The following is a 26,099-nucleotide window of genomic DNA, read 5'->3' as shown; positions in this document are numbered from 1 at the left end:
CCAACTTTTCGGATAGACGCTCCATGTTCCCCAGAGTCAGTTGCCCTACATGTCAGCTCCATTGCGCCGCGCAGTAAGAACTGCAGTCCTCAGCAGTAATGTGGCTAATTGCCCCTGCTGTTATGTGTTGCAGTACAGGGTGCGCATAGTGGACCAGGTGCGGTGTTTGAGCACAAGTCCCGCCTTACTATCAGGCCACTCGTACGGTCGCCCTTGATGCATGCACAATAATTGGGATTCGTTCTGACTCGAAGACAGGAAATGGGCTACGATTAAACACGACAAGGCGAAGAATGATGCTGGTAAATCGAAACAGCGGTCGCTAATGACCCGCGACATCACCAATGCCGTCAAACTCGCTGGGCCAAACCCTGATATGAACCCCCGCCTCGCTCTTGCCATAGCTACTGCAAAGAAGTCGGCTGTACCAAAGGCTTCCATTGAGGCTGCCATTGCACGTGGACAGGGTCTCTCTGCCACCGGCACTGCGCTCGAATCCCTTGTTCTCGAAGCCATTCTCCCGCCATCCATTGCGACTATTATAGAATGCCAGACCGACAACAAGCTGCGTGCATTGGCTGACCTCCGCTTACTAGTCAAGGAAGCGGGCGGCACCGTCTCCACAGTTGCCTTTATGTTTGAAAAGAAAGGACGAATAATACTTCGGAAGAAAGATGGCGTGACCGTAGATGAGGTGCTGGAGCCGGCGCTGGAAGCGGGCGTATTGGATGTAGACGAGGATGCCGAAGGCCGAGTGGTCTTGTACACTGAGCCAGCCATGACGAACAAGACCGCCGAAAAATTGACCAAGGACGTTGGTCTTGAAATCGAGGAGAGTGAGATCATATACGACCCTAATGAGGATACCAAGGTCGCACTGGATGACGAGGGCGCAGCAAAAGAGCTGAGTAATTTCTTGGACGAGTTGCAGGAGGTACAGGGTGTGCAGGGTGTATACATGAACTGGACCAAGGGCAGCATAGCAGAAGAAATGTGGGAAGAGTTGAGAGGAAAGGTGAGCGTGTGATATGCTCCTCGTCTCCACCTAGAATTGTGTATGATACAGTATTGTACGATAATGTACATATCTCCTCAAGCGCATCATGATATCCCAACGCCATCCATGCCATTCCTTGTGCTCTGATGCTTCATAGTCTCCCGGATCTGCAATATTGTTGCGACTCTGTTCCTTTTTCTTTTCTCATCCTACGGTCTGCATGTCATGACGCATTCCATGTGCGCAAGCATCGCCCTCTGGTATATTCCGCTCATTCTTCCCTAGTCTGGCCGCCCATTTCCCTCAGCCTCTCCCTCTCCTCTCTCCTGCGCTTGTTTTCCAGATTCCTCGCCTTTATCCTCTCCAGTTCCTTTGCTATCTCATCGCGGTCATACGGAATCTTGTGCGTCTGGCCCGGCTTCGGCCAAAAATCAGGAACCGTGAATTTGCCGTCAAGATTGGTACCGAAGTAGTACATTATACTGATTGGGAAGAGAATATACATTCCAAACTAGAGGTACCGAGTCAGTTCAATAGATCCGGGTCCAATTGGGGCGGCGGGAGGTGGTGCGGAGTGAATGGCATGGTAACGAAGGCGAGTCTGGATGCGGCGCACATGATCATTGCGTAAGAAAGGCGTACCTTGAAGACCTCGAGATTTGGACCTGCCATATTTGCGGTGTTACGACAAGGAGCGTGGCTTTGCGAGGCGTCTGGCGAAGCTAACCGGGCGGCTTGGGGTGGAGTGATGATGGAGTCCAAAGAATCTCAGATCTCTGCTCGGCGATGGTTCGGTGATATCTCTCGCAATGGAGAAATCACAAGGGCTCGATCTAATCTTCAGCCCTACATTGTCCCCACCACTTGGAACTTGGGGTAAGCTAGCAATAGAGCTTCACATGCGTGCGATAGATAGACACAAGCTTCGTCCACGATACTTCTTCGTATCTTACCATGTCTACACCGCGTCTAGCACGGAAAGCGAAAATTCTGAAGTCCGACATGCATTCTCCCCTCTCTTCAAATAGAATAACACATAATTTCCTACCCGGATGATCCAATCCCTCTCCGCATTCTAAACCTCGGCTCAATCCATACCTCCCATCCCCATTCTCCACGCGAGCAGCACAACCTCTCCGCACTATCAAAGCATCTCACACCCATACACTTCTGTCTCCGGAACCCACTATCTCTGTCCCTTCGCAGACCACGCCCAAAAGTCACAATGGCCTCGGAAAGTGCCATCCAGATCGAATACCGCGGTAAAACCGCAACCATCACGCTCAATGCTCCCAAAAAGCTCAACGCCCTGGGCGCAAAAGAATACTACCAGCTCGCCAGTGCCATGAATGAGGTCGCAGCCCGCGACGACATCTGCATCACCATCCTAACCGGCAAAGGCCGCTTCTTCAGCGCAGGCGCAGACGTAGCTTTTGGCGCGCAAAAAGACGCTTCAGCACTAGACGAGCAACAAATGTATCTCCGGAGCTTCGTCGCGAATAACCTCTTTGTACGTCTCGACCTTTCTCCAAACATCCTTATCCAGAAAAAAATCCTAAAGAAAAAGCTATGGCAAAGCTAATTGAACAAATCACAAACAGATAACCCACGCCTTCTACACCCACCCCAAAATCCTCATCACCGCCCTCAACGGCCCCGCCGTCGGCCTGTCCGCCGCTCTAATCAGCTTCTCGGACTTCATCTACAGCGCCCCACACTCCTTCATCCTCACTCCCTTCTCCTCTCTCGGCCTTGTCACAGAAGGTAATGCCTCCATCGGCTTCGTGCGGCGCCTCGGTCTCGCAAAAGCGAATGAAGCCTTGATAATGAGTAAGCGCATCACCAACGAAGAGTTGCTAGCCACAGGCTTTGTGAATAAGACGTTCGATGCGGGGAATGTGAAGGATGAAGGATACAGTGACAGGTTTTTGGGACAGGTGCTGGAAGAGGTGGAGGAGAGGCTGGGGGATCACTTGAATAGGGAGAGTCTGGTGCAGATTAAGGCGTTGATTCAGAAGCCGATGCGGGATGCACTGGATAGGCAGGGAGTTGAGGAAGTGATGGGTGGGTTGAAGAGGTTTTTGAAGGGTGTGCCGCAGGAGGAGTTTAGGAAGTTGGCGTCGGGGGAGAAGAAGCATAAGCTATAGGTTTTCTCTTCTGATTTGTTAGACCTGTTGGAGATTCAAGGCAAAGAACAATTCTTGCAATCAAAAAATGTCCAATGATTACTACTTGAATCTCACTACTTATCCAAGCGACACCCCCTCCGTGGCCAACAGCTCTCCCCCCAACGCATCCCTCGCCGTCGGACTCACAGGCTCGCTCCCCAACTCCTCCATCGGACTCGGCCGATGCGGCGGCGGCGCACTCTGCTTCCTCTTCTTCTCCTCTTGCTTCTGATGCTGCACATAACTCGTATACCGCAGCGCCACAAACAACATAAACGCCGATACTCCCACTGTAATCGCCGCGCGCCTCGTAAGCACCCAGCGTAGCGCCTCGACTTCTGAGCGCGCATCTGAATTGAGCGCGACTGTAATTTTGTAGTTGAGTTCTTGGATCTAAAGCTACGTTAGCCACATGTTCTGTATCCTCCCAAAACAAAATATGGGATGGAAGCAAAACATACCTTCGTCTCCATCGCCCTCTGCTCCATCCTCACTGCCATCTTCCTATCATCAAAAAGTCCCTTGAGCTCATCCTTCAACCCCCCGGTTTCCTGGCTCAGTCTCTGCCCCAGAATATCAACTTCATGCTGCAATTGCCCTCTCTCCTGGCGCATGCGCTCCATCTCTCCTTTACGTGCATTCCCGATTTCAGTCTTCAGCTCGCTGCACGCGGCGCGGAAGAGATAGGTCTCGTTTTCGACGTTGGATTTGCTGACAAGGCCTTCGCGGGCGAGCGCCATATTGGAGAGGAGGGTTTGTCGCACAGCTTTCATGATGGTGATGGATTGGTCTGGGGTGTAGGAGGATTGGGAGAGTTTGCGCACCAGGCCGTAGGTGTCGAAGTGGTGGACGTAGGGGGGTGTTTTGAGGTGGGGTGGTTTGTGGGATTCTTCTTCGGCGGCCGTGGGGATGTGGAGGACGCTGTCGACGGGTTTGGTGTCGTTGGTCTTGAGGGGCTCAGGCGGAGGCGTTATTATGGGTTTTTCTTCAGAGGCGCTGGGTTTGTTGGGGGTTGGTGGGCTGGATGTTGCTGCTGGCGCATTGCCTTCTACTTCTTCTTTGCTAGGAACTTGGTCTTGGGAAGGCTTTCCAGCGGTTGCTGATCCCTTCTCTTGGGTCTCGCGTGTCGCGGGCTTTTGCTGCCCTGAAGCAGCATGCTCATAGGCTTTCCCATATCTCTGTGTGCTGGGTTGTTCCAATTGACATGGCGTTGTAGTCAGATGCCGCCGTGCTTGTCGCGTATGAGGCGCGTTTCCTTTTACTCTAGAGGCATGTGTGCGTGCCGATTTTATTGGCCTGAATAGCGTTGGCCACAGAAACGGCAAATTTGGTGCGCTCATGTTGTTGGTGAAGAGTCAGAGGAGCTCAAACTTTGGAGGTGATTTCGTCATTTCAACATTTCGGGTGATGTAGGGACAGCTAGCGTAGTGGGGATCTGACGGGAAATGATTCCCCTCAAAGGCAAAGGTTAGAATTTAAACCCGCGAAAACCAAACCTTGAATTACTGAACGCTAACAATTTTCTCCACATTTACTATGTAAAGAAGTTATTCTAAAATCTTCACTAGTAGTTGTATCTCTAGAGCTTAATAATGCTCTATGAAGCTACAGGCATGGATGAACACAGGTCGAATTCCACATCAGCAATCTCGATTTAAATTGCACAACCACGAAGAGATAAAATTGTACACCACATATGAGTTTATACCAGCAAACTTGTAAACCCGGAGAAAATCTTCGAAGTTTTTGTTCACATAGCTGTCTTTTGAGCTCCTACTTCGACTCAGAGTCAGCAGGCAACGAATATCCCTGCGCACAGGATATGTCATTTCGTATATCACGCCCAACGTCTACGGTACCCCAACTCTTGATAACTTCCTCAAAGTCCACTTCCTTAATATACCGCTCCATGGCAGCAACCTTCGTTTCTCTACGCTTCTCTACAGCCGCCACGCGAGTTAGCTGGTCGGTTTGAGAGTCCTCGAGGCGCCTCTGAGACTACCTGAGATGCCTTTGCAGATCCTGTCCATAGTTTAGCGTATCTGAGAAAGTGGCCAGGATCGTGTCGAACAAGTTGACGACCGTGGTGAGCGAATCACGCAAAGTGCTGAGGCTGACAATGCTGTCATGAACTTGTCCCAATCCATCTTGCTGTAGAACGTCTTGAACGTGTTTCTAAGCACCAAGCCGTCAACCCTGGTCGTGTTCTTGAAGGCAATAGCTGAGCCACTTCCAACAGTCAGGGCTGCAGCCGCACCCACAAACATGACGGCGGCAGTATCAGCAGCCAGTCGAAAGATGTAGTCTTTGAGTTCCTTTCGCTTGGCCGCAAGCAGCTCGTCAATTGGCTTGCTCTTTAACTTGCAGGCGTTACGGTCATGCTTGATCTTTTGGAAAAGTGCCTGCAACTCCTTGCATGACTTCTCAAGGTCATCATTGGCAGCACCGACATATTACGAGGCATAGATGATGGCTTACTGCGTGCCCGTATAGAAAGTTTCCCAACGAATGTGATTATCTTCAAGCCTCTTGACGCAGTGACTCTAGACCAAGACTGCGGAACCGATGCGGTTTACAGCCTTGGAGATGGACCTAAATATCTGGACCTACATTACCACCGTCTCAGCCATGCCTGGGTGTAAATAATATGATTCATGGGTGTTATTGTAGGCCTTGAGCGCCTGCACATGTGGTAGGACCATGCTAGCTCTTACAATGTCGAAAAACTGAGAAGTCTTCTCAGTCCCATCCGCCAACAGGGTCGCCATGATTGGATGGGCTTGTATGGCGAGTTGCATAGGATCTTCGATCTGACCTTGGAAGGCGTCCACATCGTTATCTTCCCCTCTTAGAGCTTCGAGCGCGAAGAGTGTCTTTGCTGTTGCTGCGGCGCCGCGGTCCCCAAGTACAGCAGAAATGTTGATATGAGGGTTGACGTTGAGCAGGCAGAGGACCTCTTGTGCATCCTTCAGTAGCTCTGGCCATTAAATACCAACGATCACATCGGCATTCAACGTGACATCGTTATATCTCATCCTGTATATCTTTTAGAGTCATCCAAATACTGCCGAACTGGGCACTATGTTTCTGTACAAGACCAGCCTATGAGATATGTGGTTCTGGTTAGTATAATCTAGCTCAGCTAGCTGATATGTCAGCTCTCGATGCCCATTGAACAAATAATCCAGCTAAGCTACCAGATATGATAGGTATGACTGATCTAACAAGCTGACTGGACTAAATGCCCATTGATATGGCTGCTCCGACTACTCCAAGTACCCGCTTCCCCAGCCGGCTCAGCTAGACCAATGGACATCTGGTGCAGCTAGACTGGTCAGATTAATGGGTGCATTAATCATCATCCAAAGTAGCAAGCGGGACGGTTCGTTGGCCTGTCGCTCTAAACGACACAAACCAATCACGTTCGGAACCACACAGCGTCACCGATCACCACTGTACTCATAAACTTCAAACTTAAGCGACGCCATGCAGGTGATATACGCATGATGCAACAGTTTGCATCAACTTTGACAAACTGAAATTCCCCTTTGGTAGCTCCGACACAACGACATCCCACACACATCAAGAGTAGACCCTCGCCGATCTCGTATCTTGAGTTTCATGGCGTCTCCAAAGCCTTGTCATTCTCGAATGACCTTGTAGAGTGGCTGAGAAGCTGAAAGGCTGAGAGACTGGAAAGCTGACTATATACAGTGTCTTGCAGCAAGCTAAAGCAGAATCGAGGATCGAACCGCAAGTCTTCAAGGGCCTGGACTTAAGCATTATAGATTTGAGAAATCATATAAGATGAAGAGAATCCAAGGCAATAGTCATCGATCAGTCCCCAACCTAAACATCCTTTCTTACTTGCCAAACTGGCCGAAGCATTTGAATTTGATTCCTGGTGTGGTGATATCAACAAACGTGCAATCACAGCACTAACCTCCGGTCGAACCAACCCTAGTGTCACTCCGATGGCGGATAATAAAGTCATCCCCGTCTCAGAACTCACCAAGTATCCCTGCGATACGCAGGAGGAGACAGATCCTTCTTTAGGCCCTGTCCCGATCTCCAACCGAGCCGGCACCACCAGCGATAACAACCCAGACGAGCCCGACTCCATCGTCGTCGGCTACGACGCCATTGTTCCCCGCTGGGATATCCGTACCACCAAGGGAAGAGTCCTCCAATACTTTGTGCAAGAAGACACCTTCACGTCTCCCGAGCAAGCGCGAATCGCAGCTAAAGCCTTCCAGGAAGCCGCTGATACATGGAACGAGCTCGAGCCCGGCGTCTCCATCTCCAAGACGAACAATCAGGATACCGCACACTTTTACCTCGTGTACAAGCCCAATCCTACCGTGGGACCGGGCCGCAACACGCTGGCGCGCGCTTTCTTCCCGCATGAAGTCGACCAGGACGTCATTGTCTTCTCGCGCGCCTTCGATGCGGACGCCGTGCCCATCTTGAAGAACATCTTCCAGCACGAAATAGGGCATATACTCGGTTTGCGCCATGAGTTCGCCATTACTGGGGATGCGGGCAACGGTCTCCCGCCAGAGGCCCAACGAAAGACCCTAAGCCGATTATGAGCTGCAACTTCCCACCCACAATGCAGGACATCGATCGTGAGCAGATTGCTAAGTTCTACAAGCTGAGAAATGGGTATAAGATAACAGGTGGTCCAGTCACTGACGTTCAGCCTCAGATTCGACGGAGGAACAGGTAAGGTGTTGTTGTAATGATAACGTTGTAAATTGAGCCGAGAAGTGCGCCAGGGATGACGTCTAACCCCAAGTACAATACAAATAAAGATACAAGAAAAAAGCTTCGTCCACTTTCCTACATCGCCTCCTTTTTTCCGTCGTAGATTCCAACCCTAGCAATGAATACTTCTTCACTTAGCAGTTTGCACTTCCGCCAACGCCATGCAAATGCATCAACAGGAAGTTCCTCCCCTTATCCCCCACTTGCAGAGAAAAAAATCAAACAAAACTTTTGTGTGTATGGTAATCAAAACCCTGGGTATATTTTTTTCAATGCCGATTGAACACCAAACAACAAACAACTTTTGGTGCGCAACATCAGACCTCGTGTGAAGAGCTGCTAATGGAGCTGCGGCTGGTGCCATCAGTAACATGAGTCGCGATGCTAAGCCGCTGAAACGGCGAAACGAGATTCTGTTCTCTCGACGGTGGGCTCGAGAGGCCTTGACCTGCAGGTGGTGATATTGGTGGTGGGTAGCTTGGTGGAGCATTGCTTGCACCATATCGTTCTCGGAGACGTTTGATCTCGCGCAATCTGTTGCGCCAGGACGAGCTTGATTCGCCTCCTTCGCGGATGAACCATACGCTAGAGAAGACCACTGCGTTGATTGCAATCAGACGGCAGTAGTCTGCAAGGTATTTGCCACAAAGAATTTTGGTCTCAACAGCAGGGGATATGTCGGGGAAGCCAGGTTTTGAAATAGCCTGTACTTTGTAGTACCGATTTCTGCCCTCTGGGTCTGCATCCAGCCGGCGGTCTACAAAGCTGGCTCGCGACTCTGGGGAAATGACAATATGTACGTAATTGAACTGCGAGGGAAAGGTATCAAAGTTGTAGGGTAGGCCGGAGTCGTTAAAGATGATGTTGACGAAGTCGTTGCCGATATGGCGCTTCTTGTTAGGATAAGTCATTTCATCGTCGCGGTTCGTAGGCATCATTGTTGGGATGTGGAAAACGAGTTCCATACAGCGATCACGCCAACAGTACGTGAACTCGCCGTCCATGTCTTCGCGTGTGTCGAGACCTCCAGTGTTGAATTTGGCGCCCTTCAAGCGGCAGAGGGTGCCTAGGTCACTGAGGAATGATGTGTATGCTGGCGATCCGATATCATTCATGAAAATCTCCCTCTCGTTTGTTTGCCCTTCGCCAATGTAGATGACTCCTACTTTGTAGTTGTCAACCGTTGCGATTCTGTCAAAAGAAGCAATAGCACGGCGTGTTGGCTCATCGTCGGGTAGAGGAATTGGCGGATTAGTGAGGTCGAGAGGTGCGTAGAAAGATTGAAAGATGTCTTCTGGTAGAATGCCAACATAGGAGTCGGAATAAAATGCTTCGGAAGCAAGACCAATTGTGATGGGTACTTGATGCCGTGGGGGTGACGTAAGCAGTGGTCGGACTTTGATGTATCTAGTCCCGCACTAAGGACATTTAGCAGACTGCTCTGATCTGTTCGATGGTGAGGGGTTACTTACTGGTCGGCGCGTTGTTACGAGAGACGTGCCAGTCCTGGCAGCAGTCTCTATTGTCACTATGCTGTTGCCCACAATCCAAGTCTTTTTCCAAATCTCGCCATCTCCAGGTTTGGCAGAGAATTCTTCGCGTGTCGTCTCATCGCGGTCTGTGTATGCTACCATGTTCATGATATCTACAATGACCTGCCCTTGTTCTTCCATGACTGGACGGCCAGAGCTGTCTGTAAAGTACAAGTTCTTGGTGATCCACGGTATTTGTTTCGGCCGATCTTCCATCTTCAAGGCCATGAACCAGAACGTAATGACATGATAGGCGAGCGAATTCAGGTATTGAGGAAGATCATCCTCAACGCTTCTTGGTTTCGTTGCGCCAAAGTCTGATGTTGTTGCAAAGTCCCTTGATGTACCGCTGTGTCTCAGAGCCCGATGGCCGTTTTGGGTTGGGTTTCCATTCGTGCGGCCCTGTTGATCGCGGATGTGTTGCAAATAGCGGAAGCACACTCCAAAGACAAGCTTGAACTCGTCTTCACGAAAGTTCTTGAAGAGCTCCGGAAGGCGAGCCATGGATACCAAGAACTCCAGGATGTGTATCGCTGTAGCTGGCTTCGTGATGATTTGCGACATCTTCTGAACGATGCTGTCGAGAGATTTGCTGACCGAGAGTGGAATTTCAAAACAGCATACAGAGAGCGCGTGGATACACCATTTTGATGTTCTGTCCCACTGTACGATGCCCTGCAGAAATGCTTTGACCAGATCATCTTCCTCGCTCTTTTCAAAGTACTCGTGGTAACTGATGAGAACCGTCAAAGCGTGAAACAGGCAAACCGCTACGTCGGCCTTTTTGAGAAGAGTGTGGGGTGGTGGTTCGTGGAAGCTTGCGTTTCGTACTTGTTCACAAAGAACATTTCGTAGCATTCGAAGTTGGACAACGCAACTGCGGACTAATGCTTGGTTAGAGAGTTGAGGGCCAAGATGTGTAAGAACATAAGAGTATATCTCCCAATCAGGCGGTCTTTGGAGCAGGGAGATGATCAATTCGAGCCACAATGTGATTTCCATGTCCAAGATATTGTCGCTAAGAGGATACTCTGAGGCATCTATGTGTGAGAAGACAACTCGACTGGATTCGTGCGATGGTTCTTCGGGAAGGCCCCTCGGACCAGGATACATCCATAGAGGTGGTATCGGCCTTGATACGCGACCTGCAGCGGCAACCTGGCGCCCAGAGTGGCGATTGAGAGAAGAACGTGGACTAGTTCCAGAGGTTTTCCGATTCTCCCTCCAGGAGGGGTGGTCTTCCGGTCGAGCGTGGTCCCCCGGCGTAGTTTCATCGATCCGTTCAGTGACAGCTGTTTCCTCTGTGCGGCATAACTCGGCAGCAATCCTCTGGCCTTCGGATGAAGAGTTGACTATGAGAGCAAAGCGAGCGTCTGCACGCAAACGGAACAATAGCTTGAGAGCTGTTAGACGCGCATCATGCGCGTATTTATCGCTCCCAGCAATTTCCCGCAACAGTTCGTAGAGAAGGCGGGTCTTCTGCGCTGAATGAATAACGCTACGAGTAAACAGCCGTACATAGACAGTAGTGATTACATTGCATGGGGAACATCCGTCATCTTTTGTGGAAAATGGATGGGGCTGCCACGGTGCGGACGGAACTGGTTGTGCGGGCTGCGGGCGATCCAGACGTTTCTTCAAGAGACGGACCACATGGGAGAAACGATCAAAAGACGCTTGATCGGCAACGTACAGGGCAAAGTCTACAAGTTCCTGCAAAACCTCAATGTCGTCTTCGGGCTCAAGTCGGTTGAGCAAAAGGTCTTGGCATTGAAACACGGCATCACCCTCACACAACAACTCTACGGTACTGTAAGTTTCCCGCAGCACCTGTATCACCAAGGTACGAAGTGAGCGTGGCCGGGTAGAGTCGCTGAAGATGCCTGTAATAAGGCATTGGCAAAGATGCAACCAATCTTCGTTTGAGGGGTTGAGATAGCGTTCGTCTGCAAAGTAGCGGATGGTTCGTTCCGCTGTTGCGTCGCTCACACGATGTGCAAGACGCAAAAAGACATTCATGGCCGCTTCCCGCTGGACAAAATCAAACGCGTCGCTGAGATGGTCTAGCTTAGCCAATACTTTGAAAATGCCGTCTGCAGCATCTCGTCGCGAAAACTCGTGCTGTGATGCCGTACGTTGATCGTGTGGTCCTCTATCGTCGTCGTGCTCCATTCCGCCAATAGGCGGCGAGTACGAGGCAAACCGATGCCGGGCCATAGGACGTCCATTGCTCGATCTGTTATCATCGGGGAGAGATATTTGTCTGTCAAAGGAGGCTTTCTTTTCGATACTGAGGGTATCTGATGTCTTGGCATCTTTGGCGCGAAGGCGGTCATCATCACGCTCAGCACATACACAGATTACCTCGAGCAAGTCTCCCAAGTCGCTCTCGGCCAGGAGTAAGTCTCTCATACCGTCTTGATCGAGAACGGTGTCTATCAAGCTGATGATGATTTGTTCCTGATCGGTATTGGGCCTTTGGATGGATGCTTTCAGCGCAGGGAATAGTAATGACATCGGCACCTTGGGCAGTTCATTGCGGCCATTTTCCAAAAGAAGAAGACGCAGGACTAGGGTAGTGCCTGTATACATGCTGTCGAGCCTTTTTTTGTCAGCATCCTGTAAGTTGTCCTGCGTGGGGCCATCCAAGAGCATATGCAACAAGACAGATATCGCAGCCTGGCCAACATGGGACTTGAAAAGGTTGCTTAAAGTATTCCACGCCTGGTCTTGAAACCCAGGGATCCTCTTGTGAATTTCGCTCAGAACTTGTAAGCAAGGATGGAGTGACTTCGTGGGCACATGGACGTAGGTGATGATCGTGTCAAAGAGCTTGATTCCACACTCGACGTCAGGCCTGTAAAACGTGGCTTTGCAAATGGCGACAGTTCTTCTGATCAAAAGATCCAGGTCGTCGTCGGTGAAGACCTTGGCGTTGAATTTGCAAATGTCAATGGCAAATTGGAATGCGCGGAACATGTTGGCGACCTCTTGCGGTGGGTTCGCAGCCGCTTTCTTTCCATTTGATTTGCTCCTCTGGGCGTTCAAGGCGTCTTTGCTGGCTAGGAAACAAGTGTCTAGCGAGGTCAAGACAAAAGAGACTATGCCCGCCTCGCAAGACTCCACATCGCGACCATCGTGCGTGAGGGTGGTGACAACCTCAAGTCTTTTGTCGAAAAAGCGATCGTTCTTACGCAAACAGGCCGCGTCGAAGAAGACGGTGCGCTCAATGCTGGTCAAGTTGGCGAGTGAGGCGCAGGCCTTGAGGAGCTTGTAGCCCACTTCAGCGACATCGTCTGGCTGCTCGGGAAGGAGCAGGTCACTGGCCACGGACCACAAGGCCAGGACGTTCTGCACAGGGTACTCATGGAGGATGGCGCATATCTTTTCCACAACCGCGGCCCTGTCCGCAAACGGGTGGCTCCGGTCGAGCTGGCCAACAAGGTCATCGAGTTCTGGAGGCCCACCCGTTACGGGTCTCACAGCGCGTTGGCCGGCGACCTGGCTGATGCGCTGAAGGGTACTGTCGGCTGGATGCGGGCTAGAGAGCGAGTGGGAACGGATGGTGCCGAGCGAGGGAGTGCGCGCAGGTGTGCTCGTAGCCGACGAGACGGAGGGCGGCGGGGTAGGGCTCTTGAGACGGCCGCCAGTGAGGGAGCGAAAGGCCGTGAAGAGGGCCTGGGTGGAGGAGCGGCGGTCTGGGGCGGCATGGTCCAACGGCGGAGACATGCGTCTCGGTGTCGCGAGAGGGGCTCGGCTCGTCGTGGGAGAGAGGGACGGTGGTGAATGCGGTCCCTGGGCTGGCGGGACGGCAGGCGACTATTGCAGCAAAGGACAGAGGCAGAGGAGAGGGCTATGACAGTGGCGCAAACTCATCGAGGCTATCATCCGGGCTGGTAGGCGAGGCGGCGGGGCTGGCGGTGCCCATCTGCTGTTGCGGGCGAGCGAGGGCAGCGGGGGGGCGGGGTGGCAGTGAACGAAGAGGCGGGGTTGGAGAGAGGGCTCGGCCAAGGGGCGGCGGCGGTGTGAGAGGGTCGTAGGGGCGTGAGGAGCGGAGGAGAGAGGAAGGGAGGGCGTCTTGTCATGGCATGGCAGAGCAGACTATGGCAGGCTGAAAATCATCGTCTGGGGTACCTAATCCCTGTCTCTTCCGCGCGCCAAAGCTCCCGCCCACTAGCGCAGTAAAGTGGGTGGCCGGCCCCAAACAGCAACCAACGGCCAAACACTTGTCGTGGTGTTTTTTTCTCCTCGTCGCCCTTTGCCTCGCCTTCGCCCGTTCGTCGCCCCCCTGTGTCTTGCTACTCCCGTGTTCCGCTCTCTTCACTATGGCCACAGACATGGCTACTCTCTCACAACTTCTCCAGGCCAGTCTGGACCCCCGCCAGAACAAGCAGGGTAAGTACCGTCTTTTGTTTATCTCAATCCTTACCATAGTGCAGCATGTAGACAGCCAAAGCAATGCGCATTGGTTCAACTGTCCGCACTATGTAGATGATACAGAATAAGTGTATCCGCACGACTGCGCCGTGTGTGGCTGCATCACTTCCTCTCACCGCACCCCTCCATCGCCTCCCACCATACTCACTTTTCGCAGCCGAAGCAGCCATTGCCCAGGAACAAACCAAGCCCGGTTTCTCCCTCACCCTCCTCCAGATTGTCGCCTCGGACGCCAACCCGCAGACCACACGGTTAGCCGCCGCGCTCTACTTCAAGAACTTCATAAAGCGGAATTGGGTCGATGAAGACGGCAACTACAAGCTGCCCGAGGATGAGGTCGTCGCAATCAAGAGAGAGCTGATAGGTCTCATGGTCTCAGTGCCAGCAAGTCTGCAGGCCCAGCTTGGTGAGGCCATCAGCGCCATTGCAGACAGCGACTTCTGGCAGAGATGGGACACCTTGGTCGATGATCTGATTTCGCGCCTCACCCCCGACAACACCGTCGTCAACAACGGCGTACTCCAAGTCGCACATTCCATCTTCAAGCGATGGCGGCCCCTTTTCCGCTCCGACGATCTCTTCACCGAGATCAACCACGTCCTGTCCAAGTTCGGCCAACCCTTCCTCCAGCTGCTCGAAAACACCGACGCCCTCATCACAAACTCGCAGGGCAACCCCGAGACACTGAAGAATGCCTTTACCACGCTCGATCTCTTGATCAAGCTGTTCTATGATCTTTCATGCCAGGACCTGCCTCCCGTCTTTGAAGACCACATCACCGTCATCTCAGGACTTCTCCACAAGTACCTCACCTACGACAACCCCTCCCTACACACAGACGACGACACTGAGTCGGGACCGCAGGAGTATGTACGCGCCGGCATTTTCGAAGCCCTCATGCTCTACATCCAAAAGTACGAAGATGTTTTCGGCCCGCATCTGGGTCAGTTCATCGAGAGCACCTGGAGCTTCTTAATGTCCGTTGGGCTAGAGACAAAGTACGATATTCTGGTTAGCAAGGCGCTCCAGTTCCTCACCGCAGTCGCCTCGACACAACACGCCACCGCCTTTAACAACCAGGATGTCTTGGTCCAGGTGATTGAAAAGGTCATTCTGCCCAATCTGACATTGCGCGAATCTGATATCGAACTCTTCGAGGACGAGCCGATTGAGTTCATCAGGAGAGATCTTGAGGGTTCAGACAACGATACCCGCAGACGCGCTGCGACCAACTTCTTGCGCCAACTCATGGCTCGTTTTGAAGGACTTGTCACGAGCACCTCCAAGACCTATATCGATGCCTACCTCCAGGACTATGCCAAGGACACTGCCAACAACTGGAAGTCCAAGGACACTGCAGTCTACCTCTTCACTGCTATTGCTGCAAAGGGTACCGCGACCGCTGGTCAGGGCGTAATGAGCGTCAACGAAAATGTCAACATTCTCGAGTTCTTCCAAGCCCACATTGCCGCTGATCTGCAAGCGCAAGGTGCCTCACCAATCCTCAAAGTCGACGCCATCAAGTTCCTCTACGTCTTCCGCAGTCAGCTGTCACCCGACCTGTGGCGTGCTGCCTTCCCGCTGCTTGTCAACCAACTAGGCGACGAAAACTATGTCATCCACACATACGCAGCTATTGCTGTAGAACGTGCTCTGTTCATGACCGACGCCAACCGACAGCCCATCATCCCCAAGGCCGACGTGGTGGCGTCGTCCAAGGATCTCCTGGCGCACTTGTTCAAGCTCATCACCAAGAACTCTGCCCCTGAAAAGATTCAAGAAAATGAGTTCCTGATGAAGTGTGTCATGCGTGTGCTCATTTTCGTGCGCGATGGCGTTTTGCCAATCTGTGAAACAGTTCTCCAGAACTTCATCAATATTGTCAAAGTCATCAGGCACAACCCCAGCAATCCCCGCTTCCAGTACTACCTATTTGAGGGAATAGGCGCGCTCGTCCGATTTGGTGCGCCCAAGCACCCTCAGTTCTTCGAGGAGAAGCTGTATGAGCCGTTTGCGGCTTGTCTGCAGGCTAATGTCGAGGAGTTCTCTCCCTACATTTTCCAAATATTCTCTGCATTGCTCGAAGCGAACCCCTCTGGCGAGCTCAGCGAATACTACAGAAGCCTGTTTGCAATCATCATCCAGGGTGCGGTCTGGGAGCAGCGTGGTAACGTACCTGCATTGGCCCGTCTCCTCAGCGCCATGGTGTCTCGTGATTCCCAGCACATTGTCGCCAACAAGCACCTGGAACCCATTCTGGGTATCTTCCAAAAGCTTGTTACCAGCAAGGCACACGAGACTTATTCGTTTGAGCTCATCGAGTCGGTTGTGGCCAATATCCCAGCCGATGCTCTCCAGCCATACTTTGTCACTATTCTCCAGCTGATGCTGACGAGGTTGTCCAACATGAAGACGGAGAACTTCCAGCAGCGCTTCATTGCCTTTTACCACTTTGTCTCGGCCCGACTGGACAAGGGACTTGGCACTGATTTCTTCATCAGTGTCACTGACCAGATTCAGCATGAGTAAGTCGTGCGCTTGTTAAGATATTGATACGGTCGCTAACTTTACAATAGTGTTTTCAAACCCATCTACTTGACGGTCATCCTGCCCGATACTCAGAAACTTGCACGCCCCACTGACCGCAAAACTGCCGTGGTATCTTTTACCAAGACGCTTGGTGATTCGCAAGCGTTTGTCGATCGATACCCCAAGGGTTGGACACTTACGACTCAGCGGTTGATTGAGCTCTTGGTCAATCCACCCGTCCCCACAGCCGCGGACGATATTATCCCGGACGCTGACGTCGATGAGCTTGGTTTTGGTGTTGGCTTCACACAACTCAACACGTGCAAAAAGGCACCTCGTGACCCATTTCCTGAGATTGCCGATGTCAAGCAGTGGGTCAGTCAGTATCTCAAGGACGCAGATGCGCGTCACGGAGGCCGCATTGTCAAGATTGTGCAGGAGCGACTTGATGATACTTCGAAGCAGGCATTGGCAGCATATCTGAGTTAGGTGTGTTTAGTGATGAAGTAGACTTGGATATTGGAGATAAATGAAGTAATCGACGTAACAAAAGGGGACATGGGTTAATGATACCAGGGTTTTAGAATACTAAGTGGTTCGGAGTTTAAATTTCTCCCCGACGCTTCGTTTAGCAAAATTAAGCAAAGACATAGGCACATAATTCGACTATATAAGCGTGAAACAGCTCAGCGTGATGATGGTGTGTTTGCAGAAGACTTGTCATACTATTTCTGTCTTCGAAAAATAGAATTAAAAAGTCCGATGGAGTAGGAAGTGAATAATAATAGGCCATCTTCCTCTTGTTATTGGTAATAAAAGGTTCACCATCATCGCCTCCAGTTCGAAAAAAGAGGTAACCCATGTAAAATTTCCATCCAAGTACCAAACTATTACCAAGACATATGTAAAACCGGACAAACCCCTAATTTCTTCTTTGTTTCTTTCTTCCTCATTAGCCCATTTCCTTACTACTTACATATGCAGTAAAATTGCTTTTACTTTATCCAGGGTAAATCTTCATTCCAGATTCCCTAGTACAGCCTTTCGTAAGATTTTAGTCAACCCCCCCCCCCCCCCCCTCCTTTCTAACTATCCTCCGCCCTACTTTATGCTACATGCGGCAGTTATAGCAAGATACCCATCCGAAGATTTGCTTTTTTGGGGGTATAAATCTCACGTCAGCCTATTGTGGGTCTGTGGTGCTAATAGGTGCGGCTGTGCGGATTGTAGAGGCAGTTTTACTTTCCTTTTCTTTTTGGTAAAATAGTGTATGATGTGGAGTGTGGTTGTGGGATGGAGAGTGATGAAGTTTGTTGGGGAGTAGGTTGACGTTGTTGTGAGGGAGTTTTGAGAGGATGGAAGGGAAAGGGGAAAGTATAGATCAGCGCTTTTAGGGGCGGTGCTTGGGGCTGAGGGCTGAGGGATAGCTTCGGGGGGGGGGCGCATACAAGTAGTCATGTAGATACGAGTCTGGATTTACTCAGCGGTACAATGTAATTTACTAAAAAGTTAGGTTTTTTGCGTTATCTTGTTGGCTTTTCTTGGATTGCGTCACTTGTTTTTTTCTTGGCTTGTTTTCGCGTAGATCGTTGTGGTGAAAGTTTGGGTGTAGGGTAGGGGTAAGCGTATAGTATGTAGAACAGTAAGCAAGAGTAGATGTTCGAATGATTTGTATATATGTTTATTAGACAAGATTGAAACAACTGAATGGACTTGGTTTACTGTGTACTGCGATAGCGGACCCCCCCTGTCCATTTTCCCTCATAATGAGCCAAGCTGCTTGTAGCTCTTGTTATTCGGACCTTTGGACCCACCACGCGCTTTGCAATTACGGAAACTAGCGATTCTCGAAAGAAGCGTGGGCTTTTTGTGTACGAGTACCTTAGTCGTTGTTGTGGATACCTTGTTCGTGTATACATACTTCATGCCCCTTCCACGTATCCATCAGTCTCCCTCTTCTCGTTGTACAACAAATTCAAACACCACCACCACCACTACCACCACCACATATCACATACCAAGAAGAAATAACCGGACAATGCAATTCCTCACATTAATCTCCCTCGGCCTCAGCGCCACATTCGTCCTCGCAGCCCCAACCGCCGACCTCACTGGTGCCGCCCTCACCAAGCGCCAGGCTATCTGTGGAGATGGAAATCGAGGATCGCCACTTTGCTTTGGTGGCATCTTGTACACTTGTACGACGGGTGGGTGGAGGCAGATTTCATCGCCGTGCCAATAGCAGTTTTTTTTGGTAAGTGGACTGTGCTTGTGTGGTTTGAAGGGAAAAAGGAGATGAGGTGAGAATGTTGCTGACAGTGGAATGAACAGGGTATATTGAGAGTGTGTTTGTGAAGTGGGAAAGAGGAGATGAGAAAGTAGGGGAAGGATGGAGGTTAGGGATACAGATGATGATGGAAACTGTTTGTAAAGTAGGGGTGATTGAGGAGCGCTTTGACTGTTCGTACGCTTGTCTTTATGAAGATATTGCGAATAATGAAAATTTGGGATGCAAAATTTTGTGTTGGATGCTGTCTGGATATGATTGTGACTTTGGTGTGCAAGATTTGGATAGTGGTGATGGGTGATGCAAATGTTATTGATAGGGTGTCCTTGGCTGTAGGAGTAAGATTGTGGAATGTGATGAGACAGGAGAGAGATGTGAGTTGCGAAAACGACATTCTGTGATAAAGCTTGGATTCATCGTGCTGTGGCGAGAAGACAAGTGTGTGTATGCATGGTAGCTATCTGAGTAAGGATGACGTATTCGAAGTTCCACTTTGCTTACTTTGCGTTGGCCAAAGTCTTTAACTACAGTATTTCTATGACTGACATCCTATAGGTAATTCCTGATTACGTCACAACTCATTTTTTACATCCTGCAAGAACGTTAAAAAGAAATTCATCACATTTCAATTGAAGGTCAAAGTAAAAAGTTGCATCTGCTTGAATTAAAAGTCTTCTATGTCTGATGTGCTTGGAAGAAGAAAGGCTCGAGAAAAACAAGATCGCTTGCTAGATGATAAAGTAGATGCAATGCCAGACAGAAAAAAAACGCTCTAACTTTCTTTTTTGGTTTCCACGAGAAAAACGAACAAACGCCCCAAAAGTGATGTTGATAACGAAAAAACACAACACACCGCTCTTCGCATGTTGTGTATGGACTCCTTGCAAGTAGTACCGCCGTTTCCCTTTCCCATTCCCAATCCCATTGGTGATCCTTGGATTCTAAGTAAAAAAGAATAAAAAAGTGTCGTGACGATAATGGGTATCTCTTTCTTTCCTTGTAAAATCATTTGCACTTAAGCATACTTCTCAATCATGGCCATGGCGCCGTGCTTCTCGAGACCCTCGAGAGCAGTCTGGAGCTCGGAAACGAAGCGCTTGTCGTTGCGGAGATCGTCACCGAACAAGCTCTTGATGTTGAGCTGAGCCATGGGGCCCTGTGCAGCGTGGGCCTGAAGCTCCTCGACCATGGGGTCGTCGACCTTGAAGGCCTTGCCGGCATCATCGACACCGTTGTTGTAGCGGAACCAGGCGGCAGCTACAAGGGTGAGGCGGCGGAGGGGACCACCGGCAATGATCTGCTCAGCAATGCTGGGCATGATGAATTGAGGGATCTTGCCGCTGCCACCGAGGCAGATACGGGGAAGCTCGTCCTTGAGGGTGGGGTTGGAGAAACGACCGAGGAGGGTGTTGCAGTAGTCGTCGACGCTGACACCGGGGATCTGGGGGAGGAGAGGCTTAACCTCCTGCTGCATCATGTTGATGATGAACTGGCGGTACACGGGGTGGCCAATGACCTCGTGGATGTAGTTGAAGCCAGCGAGCTGACCGGCGTAGCCCATGGCAGAGTGGGATCCGTTGAGGAGACGGAGCTTGATCATCTCGTACTCCTCGACCTTGTGGACATCGGGGACAATCTGGACACCGGCCTTCTCAAAGGGAGGGCGGCCGTCAACAAACTTGTCCTCGAGCACCCACTGGTGGAAGGGCTCGGTGACGACTGGCCAGGCATCCTCAACACCGAACTGCTGGGCAAGGCTGACCTTGTCCTCCTCATTGGTGCGGGGAGTGATGCGGTCGACCATGGAGTTGGGGAAAGCGCCGTTGCTGGCGATCCACTCGGCAACCTCGGGGTTGAAGTGACGAGCAAAGGAGACAAGCATGTCACGGCTGATGTCACCGTTCTTCTGCATGTTATCGCAAGAAAGAACAGTGAAAGGTCGGAGGCCAGCAGCGTGGCGGCGGGCCATGGCGGCGTAGAGGTAACCAAAGACGGTGTGGGGTGGCTGTCCACCAGCCAAGTCGGCGGCGACGTCGGGGTGGTCGGTCTGGAGCTCGTGGGTGTTCTCGTTCATGTAGTAGCCGCTCTCGGTGACGGTCATGGAAACAATGTGAGTGTCGGGGTGGGCCATCTTGGCGACAACAGCCTCGGCGTTATCGGGAGCAAACATGTAGTCGGTAATGGCACCGCAAACACGGGCACTGCTGCCCTCGGCGGCGCGCTCAATAATGGTGTAGAGGTTGTCCTGGGGCTTCAGGGCATCGCGCATGGGAGCGGCGAATGGCTGAAGGTCAACACCGCAGATGGACCAGTCCTGTACGTTGAATTGCTCGAGGAGCGTGTCGACGTAAGCAGCAAGATGGGCGCGGTGGAAACCGCCAACACCAACGTGGACGATTCCCTGCTTGACACCTTGTCGGTTGTAGGTGGGAATGGAGACATTCTGGAGCTGTGCAAGGTTCTGGGTGTTGAGCTTAAGAGGGGATGCTACCGCGCGACGAGCTTGTGTCGAGGCGGAGGAAGGGATCTTCTCCTCTTTGCGGTGAGTAAACTCCCTGGGTGGGGCGTTGTAGATGGGCTTGCCCTCTGAGGGGGTTTGCCGAACAGCCTCGGTGGACTGGAATCTGATGGGAGAGGCGCGGTGGCAGGGCCTGGTGGACTGGAAGACAGCCCGAGCGCGGGCTGCTCGCAGGAGGTTCCTTGGGACTTGGGGAGGCATGGCTATGTGTGCAAGAGTAACGTAGGTAAAAGGTACGAAGAAAAGATACGGATGTGCAACGAACAAAGGCTGAGGGTCAATGGCTTATAAAGAGAATGCTCAGTCTTTTTTTGTGGGCTCGAGTGTACATGTCTCGTAAGCATGGTGCCAGGAAAAAAAAAGTCGCCATAGCGTATGTAGGAGCCCCTATTTTTTCAGAGGGTCTAGACATGGTGGATTCTGAGTCGGGAAACGAAGGCTGATAGCCTGTGCTTCGGGAAACGTGGGCAGTCGCCAAAGGAAGGGGGGGTGGGGAGACGGGGGGACGGGTGCTGCGGCTTGGATTGTGTTGTGTCGGTGGGCGGTGGGCGGTGGGTGGCGAGCTGGGATGGGTACGTGCAAGGGGGTAGGTGACCGGTGCGCAGGAACAGTTTGGCGGGCTGGTACCGGACGATTAGGCTTTTTTTTCTTGTGGCCTTTGACGCGTCTCTTGGAACGGAGCCCCAATTTTTAGACTGGATAAAAGTTTCAGACTTTTACAGCTGCCGCCTCCGCGGTGTGAAGAGCGTGAAAAGGAGCCACAATTGGGCCGGTGAGCTAGGGTAGTGCTGATGCTTGCTGGCGATTTTGTGCGATCAGAAGCAGAATGTGCAATGACGCGGGGCGTGGGTCGAGTGATGCGATGCGACTGACAGAAGGCTGTGGCTTGCCGCTCTCTAGTGTGTATGTCGAGGTGTTTAGTTGAGAAGTGGTGATAGGGATACAGCTAGAGGACGGAGGTTATTGGCGTGGGGCGTGGCGTGGCGTGGCATGGCGTGGGGGAGGGTGTGAGTTTGCTCGCCTCGCGCCCATGGCTGGTTAGACGAGGATAGCAACAATAGGACTAGGTAGGTAGTGTACTGCACTCATCACTCATGCCCGTGGCTGCAGCAGCCATACATGGTGTTGTTGCTCTTGTTGACCGCATCACATTGCCAGGCCGCGCTTGGCGTTGCCATGGCGTGCAGCACAATGCCATGGGCGCCGACGACACTGCGACAGCGACAGCTCTGGCCGCCCTGCCCTGGGCTCAGCATAGTAAGTAGCATGGCCTTGTCGATGGGCTGCAGCTGGGACGGGAGGGCGTCTCAAAGCGGAAGCACCAGAGAGCATCCGACGCAGCTAGGGATTGCGTTGAGAGATAGGGCAGACAAATGGCAGCGCGACTCGTTCACCGACTTGTGTGTGTGTGTGTGCATTTGCAATGCCATGGCCCAAAATGCGAAAAACGGCCACCAAAGGGATCTGCGCTGTGCGCCCTGCAGCTGAGCCTCATGCGGTATCGCTGGGCAGCACATCATCCCCGCCAGTGCTCCAGTCGTGCTGCACCTGGCCTGCATGCTCCTCACCCTCCCCATTATTATTATTAGATCGGCAAAGAGAGCGGCGGCGACACCGCCCCTCCGGCCTTGTCGCCGCTGCTCTAGACGACTTCAATTCTCTGGCGCTACGACGTCAATTGCCACCGGGACTACTTAGTCGGTACAAGCCGAGACGGGCCCATTTCAGGGGGGCCTTGCAAGCGCCCATCCTTCCCATCCTTCGAAGCCCCAAATCCCACTTTTGGCGGCTTCGAGAAAGAAAGCGAAAACAAAATACCTGCACTGTGAGCAAGCTTGCTTATGCTTACCCGCCCTCCAGATAAGCTGCGATGGTGATCCATTCCCCACGCTGCCACCCGACACTGATACTGGCCCGCCGCGGGGATCCACCTCTTGCAACACCATGCCACATCTTGGGATAGTCTATACACCCATCTACTCCTCCCTTCCACTTGTCTCCATACGCATGTGCATGCTAATAGTACCTACATGTGTTGAGGGCGGCTACAGGATGAAGAAGCAACATGCAACACTCCTGCTCGACAGTGCTCCCCCCTCTGCTTCACCGCATCCTCCCTCCCCTGGCCCCGGCCATGCCAACAGCGGGACTGGGCCGGAAAATACACCTCGAACATGGCAGGAGCTCGCAATCGTCTCGGCATATTGTGTGCAACCCGCCGTCTGGACTCGCACGCGCCCCGTGTCCAGCATCACGCGCGACATTGGGGTTCGCGGAAAGCACAGAGCCTCTGGTTACCAAGCAATAAGCATCCCACCCATCCACCCCCCGACAACACTCGTCTTCACGATGCCCGTTTGAGACTGTGTGCAATTACCCCCAGACGGCCCAATAGCCTTTGCGGACTTCCCCACGGCTTCCAATACTCGCTACTTACGCGTCCCCCCATTCCCCCCCCCCGTATCCGACTGCGTCCGTGCCATACTCCTTTCTTTCTTTTCCTTCATCCAAGCTCCAAAAACACCTTGTCCATTATTCACATCTCTTGGCTCGACATGCCTCGTGACTGCTTCCTACCCCCCGGCATTCGCTGCATGTCCCGCCGCCCCGGGTCATGGTCATTCCCTCGACTCGTCTCACTGAACACGTTGTGTCGCCCACATGCCTGCCCTTCACCACGCCCAATCGGCTTTTTGCCCGCCCTCCAGCCTTATTTCGTTGAGCACATGGATGATATGATGCCACCATAACATGGCCTTCCACAAGCCCATGTGCATGGTCTGGATACGTATGCACCCATCGGAGTTATTACATACTAGATTGTCCTTTACCCCACGGCATAATTGCCCAGCCTACTTGCACACCTTCGGTGCATTGTCACCGCCTGCTTTCGGAATCCGAGACTTACATTGTGCTATCCCACCGAACAACAGTCACCTGCTCACTGCCAGTATTTCCTTCCAGAGACATCCGAGATTACCTATCATCAATCAGTATCAAACGCGGACAAATTCATATACAGAAACAAATTCTAGACAATATTTGGAAAGAAACATGTGGCCGTAATGGCCCTTGTGCAGCATCCAAAGGGATGACTGACTGTTCTTTGTCACCATGTCGACTACCTACCCACACCATTGTCTCCGCAAACAAACTTGACACTGACACCTTGCACTGCCAGTTTCACCTCCATCTGCAACCCCCTTCCCCACCATCTGGAGTAGGAATTCCGCGAAAAATCCCATAACCTTCTTTATTTTGTCAGGACCCCCATCTGAAAATGGCGAACACATTGCCCCACCGCTTTGCCGCCGCCCGCCCCATATATCTATCTTAGCCTTTTCTCGCCGGAGCCAAGGTTTTTAGTAACAACGGGGTCACTTGTAGGGCTGATCTCCACCTTGGTGCGTGCAGGTACGAGGCGTCCTGGGGGGCAAATCTTTAGCGCAATCTCTGCGTGAGATGCAGCAAGGCTTGATTCTTCGGGACCCACTGCTGCGGTCTAGGGATTTTGTAGGCTAAATGGGTGTTCGGAGGCGATGATGATAGTGGAGTTTTCCGCTTGATATACCCGTTTTCGATGTGCGAGATGGTGAGATTGGCGGTTTGCGGGTAAAGACATCTTACTCTATTCGTGTGTTGCCACCCTGGTGGAGTTTGCTCTTTCCTCATCAGTGTCAACGTTGCTGGTCTCTGTGGCGAATGTTCAAGCAATCCTGGAGCCAGTGGGTCTCACTGGCAAATTTCGTCCTACATACTTGACACCGACTTGGTAGTTACCTCTTCCTGTGGTCTTAAGACTGTTCTGCAAGAGGAAGCCGCACAGAGCGAGTAAGCAACTGATCGTCGTCCTGATCCCACATTGTGAGAAAACGGTCAAATGCGAGTGATTGAGTAGCCTTGCAGTGACTCAAACTGCTGTACTAGTGATGCATCAACTTGAACCATACTCACAACTCTACAGCCGAGTTGATTCACTTCCTACCTGTACCCAATCTTTCAAACCCTTCAACCCGCATCTATCAATCCGACACCACATGCAAACATGCCCACCTAGTCCCTCCCCTTACCTCCCTACCTCCCTACCTCCTTATCCTCCCACCAACTCCATCAAAAGCAATCCTACAAACCTTCCCAAAATTCCAATAAACCCTAACACAAAAATAGAAACCTCGCAACCCCTTGGCCCATGCCCACACATATCTCGCTTTGCGCCCAACCAAAAAAAAAAGCCACAGATCTAGACCTGGGGGGCCGCGAACCACACACAGCTTTGGTAAACTAAGGGCGCTAGTTGCCAGTATTTGGCGGGACGGTCCTTTTTCACATTGCATATTACCCCCATACCTCCCTTTTTTAAATGGTTCGTTACAAGGGGTGTGCGAGATAGTGTTGTGGAGTAAGTCCTGAATAATGTTTGTCCTTGAGGAAGCTGGAGAAGTGTGGAGAAGGTTAGTGTAGCGAGGAGATCTTTGCATGCATAGTAGAACGGGTCTGGGGTACGTACGTGTAAGGGAAGCGGAGGTCGTCGAAACATCGTTGCGGGTGGGAGGTGCAACGCTCTTGAACACATTTTATAAGCCTCTTCCCCAAAAGCATATCGCATGGCTCATCGTTGATGGGTTGGGATGAGGAGATCCTAATGAAGAAGCGTAAACCGAATAGTTTAGGAGTAGTAGTGTATAATACGAATTTTATTAAATCTCTATTAGATAACACGCTAGTTATAGTCTTAGCGTATATATAGTATAATAATAGAGTTTTCAAAAATGTAACAGTTCGAGTACATATCGAACTGACACCCGAATGGGATCCGAACATGGGCGCGCACTAGCCGAAGAAGATCCGCTGATATAAAACCCCG

General features: G+C 51.6%; 9 protein-coding genes across 9 annotated transcripts; 4 read left to right on the top strand and 5 right to left on the bottom strand.

Moving 5' to 3' along the window:
• Window positions 1-49: 49 nt before the first annotated feature.
• Window positions 50-1,027, top strand: COCCADRAFT_108430 (uncharacterized protein; the record flags this gene model as incomplete). The annotated part of the gene is made up of 2 exons (XM_007718793.1): window positions 50-201; window positions 259-1,027. 2 exons carry the CDS (start codon window positions 50-52, stop codon window positions 1,025-1,027), a joined length of 921 nt encoding a protein of 306 aa, XP_007716983.1.
• Window positions 1,028-1,307: 280 nt separating this feature from the next.
• On the bottom strand, window positions 1,308-1,508 carry COCCADRAFT_68602 (uncharacterized protein; the record flags this gene model as incomplete). Its single annotated transcript, XM_007718792.1, has 1 exon — window positions 1,308-1,508. A coding segment is annotated over one exon (201 nt), but the record flags the coding sequence as incomplete, so codon positions are not given.
• Window positions 1,509-2,222: 714 nt separating this feature from the next.
• COCCADRAFT_8959 (uncharacterized protein) lies at window positions 2,223-3,144 on the top strand (the record flags this gene model as incomplete). Its single annotated transcript, XM_007718791.1, has 2 exons — window positions 2,223-2,507; window positions 2,599-3,144. 2 exons carry the CDS (start codon window positions 2,223-2,225, stop codon window positions 3,142-3,144), a joined length of 831 nt encoding a protein of 276 aa, XP_007716981.1.
• Window positions 3,145-3,243: 99 nt separating this feature from the next.
• COCCADRAFT_108416 (uncharacterized protein) lies at window positions 3,244-4,505 on the bottom strand (the record flags this gene model as incomplete). The annotated part of the gene is made up of 2 exons (XM_007718790.1): window positions 3,244-3,558; window positions 3,627-4,505. 2 exons carry the CDS (start codon window positions 4,503-4,505, stop codon window positions 3,244-3,246), a joined length of 1,194 nt encoding a protein of 397 aa, XP_007716980.1.
• Window positions 4,506-5,198: 693 nt separating this feature from the next.
• On the bottom strand, window positions 5,199-5,933 carry COCCADRAFT_30083 (uncharacterized protein; the record flags this gene model as incomplete). The annotated part of the gene is made up of 2 exons (XM_007718789.1): window positions 5,199-5,585; window positions 5,880-5,933. 2 exons carry the CDS (start codon window positions 5,931-5,933, stop codon window positions 5,199-5,201), a joined length of 441 nt encoding a protein of 146 aa, XP_007716979.1.
• A 1,206-nt stretch (window positions 5,934-7,139) lies between these two features.
• Window positions 7,140-7,894, top strand: COCCADRAFT_40807 (uncharacterized protein; the record flags this gene model as incomplete). The annotated part of the gene is made up of 2 exons (XM_007718788.1): window positions 7,140-7,684; window positions 7,726-7,894. 2 exons carry the CDS (start codon window positions 7,140-7,142, stop codon window positions 7,892-7,894), a joined length of 714 nt encoding a protein of 237 aa, XP_007716978.1.
• Window positions 7,895-8,249: 355 nt separating this feature from the next.
• COCCADRAFT_30081 (uncharacterized protein) lies at window positions 8,250-13,193 on the bottom strand (the record flags this gene model as incomplete). Its single annotated transcript, XM_007718787.1, has 2 exons — window positions 8,250-9,350; window positions 9,405-13,193. The coding sequence occupies 2 exons, from the start codon at window positions 13,191-13,193 to the stop codon at window positions 8,250-8,252; spliced, it is 4,890 nt and encodes a 1,629-aa protein (XP_007716977.1).
• A 596-nt stretch (window positions 13,194-13,789) lies between these two features.
• COCCADRAFT_108413 (uncharacterized protein) lies at window positions 13,790-16,919 on the top strand (the record flags this gene model as incomplete). The annotated part of the gene is made up of 3 exons (XM_007718786.1): window positions 13,790-13,859; window positions 14,059-16,426; window positions 16,478-16,919. 3 exons carry the CDS (start codon window positions 13,790-13,792, stop codon window positions 16,917-16,919), a joined length of 2,880 nt encoding a protein of 959 aa, XP_007716976.1.
• A 2,813-nt stretch (window positions 16,920-19,732) lies between these two features.
• COCCADRAFT_108425 (uncharacterized protein) lies at window positions 19,733-21,436 on the bottom strand (the record flags this gene model as incomplete). The annotated part of the gene is made up of 1 exon (XM_007718785.1): window positions 19,733-21,436. The coding sequence occupies one exon, from the start codon at window positions 21,434-21,436 to the stop codon at window positions 19,733-19,735; it is 1,704 nt and encodes a 567-aa protein (XP_007716975.1).
• Window positions 21,437-26,099: the final 4,663 nt, after the last annotated feature.

The sequence above is a fragment of the Bipolaris zeicola genome (assembly GCF_000523435.1).
Source record: "Bipolaris zeicola 26-R-13 unplaced genomic scaffold scaffold_255, whole genome shotgun sequence".
Classification (NCBI taxonomy): domain Eukaryota; kingdom Fungi; phylum Ascomycota; class Dothideomycetes; order Pleosporales; family Pleosporaceae; genus Bipolaris; species Bipolaris zeicola.
The sequence above is the reverse complement of the archived record's forward strand: the minus strand, read 5'-3'. Positions and strand labels throughout refer to the sequence as shown.